Source organism: Cololabis saira, chromosome 19, assembly GCF_033807715.1.
Source record: "Cololabis saira isolate AMF1-May2022 chromosome 19, fColSai1.1, whole genome shotgun sequence".
In the NCBI taxonomy this organism is placed as follows: domain Eukaryota; kingdom Metazoa; phylum Chordata; class Actinopteri; order Beloniformes; family Belonidae; genus Cololabis; species Cololabis saira.
In genome coordinates, this window is record NC_084605.1 from 3,116,670 (window position 1) to 3,127,786 (window position 11,117).

Consider the following 11,117-nt stretch of genomic DNA (forward strand, 5'->3'; position numbering starts at 1 on the left):
AGAAGCCATACGTTTAAAAAAAACAATAAATACGGCCATGTTTCCTTTAAACTACATGTGTATAATACATCGATACACACTTTAAACTACTACTATTTCAATTGTCCAACAGTGACGACCCAATAAATGCGGATTAACGTCAATCTAAAAATAGTTGTTAACAAGAGCAGTCTGGTTCATCAGCAATTTAAAAAAGAGGCATGAAATGGTTTTATTTTAGGATTTAGATCTTTAGAGTATTGACGGAGGAGCAGGAATGTTGTTGGTTTGGGTTTTTCACAATAAAAGCACACCTTGATAAGCTTTCCTCAGTCCCGGCTTGATCTCCAGGATTAGATTTCTGCATTCAGGCCCTTCAGCCTTTGTTTGGGTTGTTTTATTCAGAATATTTAAATGTGCACCGCGGGGCTCAGCAGGGTAGCCCACTAAGCCCACTGCAGTTTCAGCAGAAACCTGGGATAAACAGGGAGAGTTCAGCCTGTATGCTGATGACTGGCTATTGTTTACCCAGAAGCTTTTGCTGTCCTGGTAGGAACTCACTCAGTTTACAGTTAATAAAGAAGCTCTGCAGCTCAATTATGCAGATCTGCCTTTAAGAGCTGGATCTTGGAATATGTGTCACTAGATCCTTTAAACCAGGGGTCTCAAACCGGGGGGCCGCGACCCCTAGGGGGGCCGCGGAGGAACTGCAGGGGGTCCAACAACTTAACAAGAAATAAAGGCCATTTGAGCCAAAATAATGTGAGTTAAAAAAAATATATATATATATATATATATATATATATATATATAAATATATATATATATATATATATATATATTTTTTTTTTTTTTACTTTTTTGTATTCTTTTTTAACATGCATGTTCGAAATAAAATCTTCAAATCAAAAACAAAACAGTTGAAGATAATTACAACAAATCTCTTTCCTTGAATGAAAGGAGACAGAAAGAAGACTAAGTTTATTTTATCTGTCCCTTTTTCCTAAGAAATCAAATGTCAATTAATTTAATAATTAAAAAAATCAAAAACCAAATTACGCAAAAAAAAAAACACTTTCCAATAAACGTAATGTAAAAAAAACAAAAAACAACAAAGTTATAAAATTACACGAAATAGATTGAGAAAACTCCATTAACAGGTGATAATAATCTACTTTTGACAATAACTATTTAGTCTCCAACTCTGCATAAATGATTCCCATGACGTGAATCATGTGACTAATTAACTTTAGAGCAGAAAAAACCAGCTAGCTAGCTGTTTAAGAAAAGTACATTCGTTGTGAAATTAACTTGTCTATTTCCTATTTAACGCTAGTTAGACCTGAAGGATAAATTAGTGACGATAACGAAGCCTAAAACTGGAGATTGTAACGTTCCAGCTCGGCCTAACGTTACTCCTTCCACGTCTGACCAGGCCAAAGTTTCATCAACCGTAAACACATGTACAGTAGCTAATAACAGTCAGAAATTGGTTAATAAGGTGATGTAAGCAGAATAAAACACATTCAACAGTTATTATAATCCAGGATTAAAACCTGACACATTAAAAAAAAAAAGAAAGGGAAAAAATAAGAATTCCAAGCGGGTTTTTCTCTCATCCAAGGGTTAAAAAAGGTTGAGTAGAGTAGAGTAGAGTAGAGCAGGGTAGGGTAGAGTAGAGAAGAAATAATAAGTAGTAATAAGAAAAAAAAAAAGAGGAAAAAAGAAAAAGGAAAAAAGGAAAAAAAGAAAAAGGAAAAAAGAGAAAAAAAGGAGAAAAAAAGAAGGAAAAAAGAAAAAAAGGAAAAAAGGAGAAAAAAGAAAAAAAGGAAAAAAGAGAAAAAAAGTGAAAAAAAAAGTTTTCTGCTCAACTATGTCATGGAATTTTAGAGTATAATATTTAATAAAGAGATTATTTGTTGGTTCATAATAGTCAGATCTATTCATTATCCTTAATGCTCTTTTCTGTAATAAGAAAAATGAACAAAAAAAGAAAAAAGGAAAAAGAAAAAAAGAGAATAAAAGGAAAAAAAAGAAGAAAAAGAACAAAGAAGGAAAAAAAAAGTGTTTTATATTTTTTTACAATATTTTCTTTAAACATTTTCTTGAACTTCTGCTCTACTATGTCATGGAATTTTAAAGTATTATATTTAATACAGAGATTATTTGTTGGTTCATAATAGTCAGATCTATTCATTATCCTTAACGCTCTCTTCTGTAATAAGAAAACAGGGTTTGTATTTGTTTTCTAGGTGTTTTCTCCTCCATACGGAGCGTGTGAAAGGAGGCGTCTGCTGTGAGTACCTTGGTACCGTACGTGACCTGCCACTCCTGTTTGAACTGTTTCCTTCGCTGTGAACTCTCTCTTCGCCCCGGCCGCCGCTCAGCCTTCTAATCAGCTCATTGTCCATGAAGGAGCCGGAACAAAGGGCCGGCAGATCCAGATTAACCAGACAGTGGGGACCTGAACCCGTCACCGCAGCGCCCCCACTCTCACTCCTAACCACTTGTGACAGGCTCTTTCTCACAGATTCAGTGACAAACTTCTCGATTCTGGACGGGGATTTTCTGTAACTCTCAGCGTTTGTCACGCGGCATCGAGCCGCGACCTGCCCTGACCGGAAACTCCGCCATCAAAGTCTCCGATCCGCTCGGCCGGAGCCCCGATGCAGAGATAAGCATGTGAACAAGAGGCTGTTTCAACTGAAATTAAACTGTATCAATGCTTAAAACTAGTGATGCACCGAAATGAAAATTTGTGGCCGAAACCGAAACCGAAAATAATAATAAACACTTGGCCGAATACCGAACAATACCGAACATGGTTCTTCAGCAGTTTTTCATTTATTTTGCCAATTTTTCACCATTGCATAAATCAAATAAATTTGATTTAGGCTTTTCAAAGAAAAAAATCTTTTACAAAATTACAAGGTAGAAAATATTTATTGAACATAAAAAAATGAAAATTTTTTAATTTCCCAGCATTATGTTGTTTTGGCTCCACCTCCTGGTGAATGTTGGTAAAATTCTTATGGGGTTACTTTTTGGGTGGCCAACGATTTATGTGGTGCGCAACGTTACGGGACGGAGCGGCCAGTCTATTTCCTTATTTTACAACGTTATTAATTGTTTGTTTTTTTTCCCACTTATTCCACCGAACACCGAAAGTGTTTTTTTGCCATTTTCGGCCGAACAATTTCGGTTACCGAACAATCGGTGCAACACTACTCTTTATGTCAAACCATTCAAAAGTTATGGCAGAAAGTAGGAACTATCAAATATCGAACCATTCAGAAGAAGGGGCGGGGCTAATTTTCACCAATTATGGTCAAGGACTCAAAACCGAGTCCGATGACACCACGCACGACTCTCCATGTCAAACCATTCAAATGTTATGGCAGAAAATAGGAACTATCAAATATCGACCAATCGGCTACTAATATCCCTTCCTGTTTAACGTTGAAGTTTGACGCGGCGCCACGGCCATTTCACGAAAACTCATGATTTTTATAACTTTTCATCGTTAATGTCTTTTGTGTCTCCTGAGCGAGTTTCATGTCGAACGGACGACCCTGCTAGGAGGAGTTCGTTAAAGTACAACATGTGAAAATAGCATAAATTGCGCCCAAATTACACGATTAATTCAAAATGGCTGACTTCCTGTTGGGTTTGGGCCATGAAGCCAAGAGACTTTTCTTTAAGTTGTGACATGATACAGGTGTGTAGCGATTTTCGTGCATGTACGTCAAACCGTATTGTGGGGCTTGAGGCACAAAGTTTTCTAGGGGGCGCTGTTGAGCCATTAGGCCACGCCCATTAATGCAAACCATTAAATATCACATTTATCACCAGGCCTGGATTGGTGATAAATTTGGTGACTTTTGGGGAACGTTTAGGGGGAAAAAAGGCCCTCATTTCAACGGAAGAAAAAGAAATTCCTACAGATACAATAAGGCCTTCGCACTGTCAGTGCTCGGACCGTAATTAAACTGTATCAATGCTTAAAACATTAATAAATAATAAATTAATTAAAAAAAAAGAATAATAATAACAACATTTAGCCCTTACCGAGTCTTAAAAGGATGTAAATACAACCTCAGATGAACATATGACATCATACTGTAGCTTGTTGTGCTCATGTCTCATTTGTGGTGTACCACAGGGTCAGTATTTGGTCCCCTTCAGTTCTCCGCTTGATGCTTCCTCTGGGTTAGCTTATTCAGAACTATAACGTAAAGAAGTGTCTCCCAACCTGGGGTCCGGGCCCCCCCTGGGGGGGCGCCAGAGATCTCTGGGAGGACGCGAAGCTTTGTCTTCTTTGAGGATATGCAGTTGTAAAAATTATATTTACACATGTTAAATAAATAAAAAATCATAATAACACACGTAATGGAGTACAGTAATCCAAGTCTGTATAAACCCACTTAGAAATATATTTTGGTCATTTTAAAATACTAAGTTATTTATCAGGATAAAAACTTAAAAACGTATGATTATATCATTATTCAACATTTAATCATACTATTACTCCGACAGGTTGTTAAAGGAAAAATTTAAAAAGATGTTGCTCTCATATTAAAAGAGACATTTTTCAGAAATATTTTTATGTCCTTGCAATTATTTTTTGTGTGTATTTTATACATTGGTGACACAAAAGGAAGGTGAGAAAAACAAAGTACAGGGTAAACCAAAGAGAAATGTATCAAAAAAACACAATTAATTAAATTAAAGGTTTGTAACGAATCACTTTACTCTTTTGCTGCTAGTACGTACGGGTGCCGGCTGGTACTGTGAGGCTCCAAGGAAAAAAGGTTGGGAACCACTGACGTAAAGTACCATTTCTACGCTGATGAAAAGGCAAAACGAGTCAAACGATTCCAAGGAATTGAAACACTGGGAACCGGTTCTCGATTCCCATCCCTGGCCACCACCTGGAGGATGAAAACCAAACTGCTAACGGCTTCTTTGGGTCCTCTTACCATGAGCTTCTCTGCGTCGGCCCGGACCTTGAGCAGCTCCGTGATGGCGTCCACGAAGCCCTGGTGGTGGAAGTTGCACATCTTCTCGATCTCGCGGTCGTGGTTCCTGATCCGGGCGTCCAGCTTCTCCATGAAGCGCTTGTGGGTGTTGGGCTGGTCATCGTAGATGGACCTGGAGACGGGGAGGAGGTCAGAGGTCAGAGGTCAGAGGACGAGCTAGATCAGGGGTCTGCAAACTTTTTGACTCACGGGCCACGATTCTACAATTTGAAAGAGGGGCCAGGAGCATTTGGGCCGTGGGTCATTTGGTACCGGGAAAACATTTCTGTAGCATCTGTACATTCTGTAACAAAAGTTAGTCTTTCTACATTCTGGGCATCAAACAGAACAGACTGAATGGATTTGAAGCATCAACCAGTTTAAAAACAAATATAAACTAATGATTTTTACCAGACACAGGGAGCAGGGGGCTTGAGAGGGTTTTGGTTGCTTTGTATATTGTTGATACTGATTTATTCATTTATAAATGGGTTTATTTATATCAGTTTATATAGGTGTGAGGATGTTATTATTATATATATTATATATATATATACACACACACACACAGTACATACATATATGTCATATCCAAAAAGTGCATGTGCATATGCATATATATATATATATATATATATATATATATATATATATATATATATATATATATATATGTGTGTGTGTGTGTGTGTGTGTGTGTGTGTGTGTGTGTGTGTGTGTGTGTGTTATATATGTATATAGATATATATAGATATCTTTTGTTTTTTGTATAGAAATTAAATTAATTTTGATTATAATGAAATAGAGTTTAGGGGGTAAGATTTAATAAGTTTTTACTTCTTCATACTCCTTTTCAAGCATGTTAATTATGGTTACTGGTTAATATGGATGCATGTTTTTATTTATGCTTTAGTTTATTTTGTTTTCTTATTTACATTTATTTATTTATTAATTATTGATTGTTTTGTTTTGTTTTCACTACTGTTTGATGTTCGAAATAAAATTTAAATTCAATTCAACTAATTCTACTTTACTAAAGGAGACTAAAATACACCATTTTACTCTGTATTACTATTTCTGTGCCCGATATTAATACTTGAATGTACTCTCTTTACAGAAAGTAAACAGTAATTTTAATCTGTATGGGGACAGTTGAAGTAATTAACGTGTCTATTTTATTAAATAGTCGGGGTATTTATCGGGGGGGGGTCATCACTAGAAAAGGTTATTTTTTCTGTTTTTAATTATTCATTCTGCTAGTTTCATAGAGGCATTAAGTGATAAAATGGCTTTAAAAAAGATTGAATCGTGTTTTCATGTCGCCCTCTTGACTTTTATCTGACATTATAGACGAGTAGTGATGAGAATATTGATAAATGATCAGCAGCATTGATCCCAACGACAGCTATCCCCAGTCCTGCAAGTTACTACTTAGTTCATTTCTATTAAAACAAAACATTGTAATAAAACCCTATGAAGAGATTGTTTAAGCTGGTTTTATTTCCTAAAATTTCTTATTTATTTATTTATTCTTTATTTCATTCATTGATAAAATAAAACAACAAAACAATTATAAACACAAACGTTCTTAAATTCTGCATGAAAAGGGAGCAGCAAGAAGAAGAATCTTATTTAATCTGCCTCTTTTTCCCATGAAATCAATTTACAAAGAACGTAAATTAAAAAACAACAACAAAGTAAACAAAAAACTAAAATAAAATATCTGCCGGCCGACACAGAAAATCACATTCCTTTTTAGTTCCCAAGTTACAATTCAGTTAAAACCATTCACCAACAACAAACAATGTTTATACCTTTCATGATAATGTAACTAACATATTTCATTATATTTCCTTAACATACTGGCTTTAATTGTTCTTTTGAATGTAATGTTTGATTTGGATTCTTTGGATCCAAGGTGCTTCTCTAAAATCAAATACCATAGTTTCATACTGACATTAACACTATATACAGGACTGTCTCAGAAAATTAGAATATTGTGATTTTCTGTAATGCAATTACAAAAACAAAAATGTCATACATTCTGGATTCATTACAAATCAACTGAAATATTGCAAGCCTTTTATTATTTTAATATTGCTGATTATGGTTTACAGCTTAAGAAAAATCAAATATCCTATCTCAAAAAATTAGAATATTCTGGGAATCTTAATCTTAAACTGTAAACCATAATCAGCAATATTAAAATAATAAAAGGCTTGCAATATTTCAGTTGATTTGTAATTAATCCAGAATGTATGACGTTTTTGTTTTTTTTAAATTGCATTACAGAAAATAAAGAACTTTATCACAATATTCTAATTTTCTGAGACAGTCCTGTATAACTACTGTACATGTTTAATGTAATAACAGGAGACTTTGGATACAAACACAGATCTGCTTCTATAAACTGTGACATCAGTCCCTGAATGATTTAAATACAATCAGAAAACCAGCTTCAAAAAAGACAAAGGCACCGTTTAAATCCCCCTGAGGAACTAATTAACAGGAATCAGACAAATTCCTGCAGATAAAGGAAGTACAGGAGGAAGAAGATAACTCTAACCACCTCTGCTCAGGTTTATTCACTTCAGGAGAAAGAGCTCCCTCTGGTGGTGACGATGGGAACTACATCCATGACAACACCCGTGTTCAAGTAGGAGCATCACAATCAGGTATTTGATTCAGATATTTAAGAACAGCAGCGTTAATGTGAAAGGACAAAGTTGTTTTAACTGTATTAAGAACATACTGTATAAGGAAACACAAACGGTATTTGATGCGTGCTTTAGAGGCCAAGGAGAAGAAGAAAGTGGAGATGCACCGGTTGCAAAATTCTTGCTCGACCGGCGATGTTTCAGCCGGTGTGACTTTAATTTATTAATTATTTAATAAAAACAGTTTAATTATCAAATGTATTTATACTCACAATTTTAAAAAAAAGTTTGTATTATGGTTTCTATTTTCTGTGTAAATATATATACCGTATATATACATACATACATACATACTATACATACACACACACTCACATATATATGTATATACAGTGTTTCCCCTAGAATTTTTTTCAGGCCCGGTGGTACCACCGAAAAAATCCTAAACAGACGAGGCGCGTGGGACGGCATATTGGACATGTAGCAATATAACAAAGTTTTACATTAAAAATCATTGTAGGCCTATATATTGCTGAATGATATCACTTCAATGAAATAATTAGATTTAATCTAACCTTTAACCAAAGTGTCCTGGGCCTGAAAGGTCTGACCCCATATGAGCATTGAGCATCTTTTCTAGATATTTCAGAGGGATCTCTATGAAAACCCTCTGAGATGGTCCTCTTTTTAACGGCTGCTTGTGCTGACGGCATATGCCACAAAACATCCCTATTCACAATTGAGATTATATCAGTTATAAATAATTTAAACATTGTAGATTTGTTTTACCCGTTTGGTTATAACAGAGTTACATGCATTTGACTGGGGAAAAAATGAACCTTTAGTGGTTCTAGTGGAAAGACAATCTATTGTCTGTGTTATTTTCATCATTATTGCTTACCAAAAAAAGCTCAATCAGAACAAAAATGTAAGCTAAACAACAAATTGGAAATGTACCATGGGGAGTGTGGTACAACCAAGGGCTGTATTTATGTTTATTAAGCCATTCGGGATCCCAGCCAGATGTTTAGATGCGTTGTTTTTTACTGGGTCACCAGTCGGACCGGTGTCAGGACGGTAAAGGCTGATTTATGGTCCGCGTTACACCAACGCAGAGCCTACAGCGTAGGGTACACGGCGACGTGCACGTACGGTGCGTGTCTCCGCGTACCCTACGCCGTTGGTGTACCGCAGAACCATAAATCAGCCTAGACGCTCATACATGGCTGGCACTAGGACCCCGCGGACCCCTGGTGTCTCGTCGGGCGGTGTTTTCCTTCACGCTTCCCTGCAGCGTCTCATGCTAACACAAACACACGGACCTGCAGAAACATTTCTGTTATCATGTTGTCTGTCGCCCGCTATATTTTTTCTTTTTTCTTTGACTAGCTACAAACTCTATACATCCCATAATAATATGCCCGCGTTTCAGCAGCGTTACTAGGCAACGAAGCAGGTTGACTCCTGTTGCAGAACAACGCTGCGCAGAGGCTCCTAAACGTAAATGATCATTGATTTTTTTTTTTTTTTTTTTTTTTTTTTTAGGCCTGGCGGGGGGTCTCGTTGGCCTGGCGGCCCCGCCAGGCCAATATAATGGTAGGGGAAACACTGGTATATATATATATATATATATATATATATATATATGTATATATACACACACACACACACACACATATTACTGCAATTTTGAGCGCTAACTTGAATTTTGCATGTTAATGAGTGTTCCCCCAACAGCTTCCTGCAAATATTTCACAATAAAAGCATTTTAAAGAAATGAAGGGTGTATATGCCCACTGAAACGCTGGGGGGCTCTTAATTTGAAAAGGATGCAGATGGTGTTAGGTTGCAGTAACTTCAACAATGCAAACGGGTGTAAGATTTCTCTTGGCCCTCTACTGCACTTGTTTGCATGTGGATCTGCATGGATGGAAATGTGACCAGAAAACTCTTCTCTTTCCTCCCAAGCCGCTCGCTGCCTCTGACTGAAACTCTGCCTGAAACTCTGACTGAAACTCTGCCTGAAACTCTGACTGAAACTCTGCCTGAAACTCTGACTGAAACTCTGCCTGAAACTCTGACTGAAACTCTGACTGAAACTCTGACTGAAACTCTGACTGAAACTGTGGCTGAAACTCTGACTGAAACTCTGACTGAAACTCTGACTGAAACTCTGACTGAAACTCTGACTGAAACTCTGACTGAAACTCTGACTGAAACTCTGGCTGAAACTCTGGCTGAAACTCTGACTGAAACTCTGACTGAAACTCTGACTGAAACTCTGACTGAAACTCTGACTGAAAGGTGAAACCAGAGCGTCTGAATCTAGAGCTCAGCAGTTCTGAGGCCCGAAGATTAGTGAATCTCTACGTTGGTTCCAATCCTAGTTTAGAAATGCACGTAGAAACTAGTGTCGTCCCGATCAATCGATTACGTCATTTTCAAAACATCGCTATCGGACAAAAAAGCATCGGGACAAACCTAGTTATTAATGTTTTAAATAGGTTTGTCCCGATCAGGATTTTTTAGCTCCCGATCACTTGAGTTTGAGTTTCTGCCGATCCTGATTTTTTCCGATCCGATCACTTTTTTTGGCTCCCGATACATTTCAGATACTTTTTCCCGATCAGATACATTTTGGCAATGAATTAAAAAAAAAAGAGGACCAAAACTTTCTTTTCTTGTCCATTGGAAACAACATGGACATTTATTTCAACAAAGCTTATCAGCTCTGGTGCCACAAAATGTAAAAACATGAAATTGCAAACTAAAGCAAAAAGTGCAGAATAGTGAATAACAAAAATAAATACATTAAACTTCAAAAGAGGTCATTGAATGACGTCCAGTCAAACTCACAAACAAGAAAATTAAAATACTTTTTAGCTTAACCTTAGTGCAGCATTCTGAATGGATGAATGAATGAATGAATGAATGAATGAATGAATGAATGAATGAATGAATGAATGAATGAATGAATGAATGAATGGCAGCAGATTAATGAACATGAACAGATAGAACATTTCACAATTCAAACATTAAACCATGTTAGTTTTACTTACTTCGTCATTAAATGCAACGATATATAAAACGGTTTAATATATATTAAAAACATTAATAACTAGGTTTGTCCCGATACTTTTTTGGACGATACTGATGTTTTGAAAAGCCGTGATCGGGCCTGATTGATCGGGACAACACTATTTTTAATATATATTAATTATTAGATAGTTTTATAATTGTATTTAACAATACAGACAGTTGATGTGTGTTTATTATGACATATTATAAGGGAAAAAAGCGCGGCTAACAGAAATCTACCTGAATGTAGTAGGTAAACTACCTCTTTTGAAGTTAAATGTATTTATTTTTGTTATTGCACTATTCTGCACTTTTTTGTTTTAGTTTACAGTTTCCTGTTTCTACATGTTGTGGCACCAGAGCTGATAAGCTTTGTTTTGATCCA

At 36.3% G+C, this 11,117-nt stretch overlaps 1 protein-coding gene across 1 annotated transcript in view; it reads right to left on the reverse strand.

Annotated features, from left to right (window-relative positions):
* exoc6 (exocyst complex component 6) overlaps positions 1-11,117 on the reverse strand; it is a 60,945-nt gene that overhangs the window by 41,133 nt on the left and 8,695 nt on the right. The window contains exon 2 of the mRNA XM_061708168.1: positions 4,959-5,130. Coding sequence (XP_061564152.1) covers positions 4,959-5,130 — 172 coding nt within the window. The remainder of the gene's footprint in view (positions 1-4,958; positions 5,131-11,117) is intronic.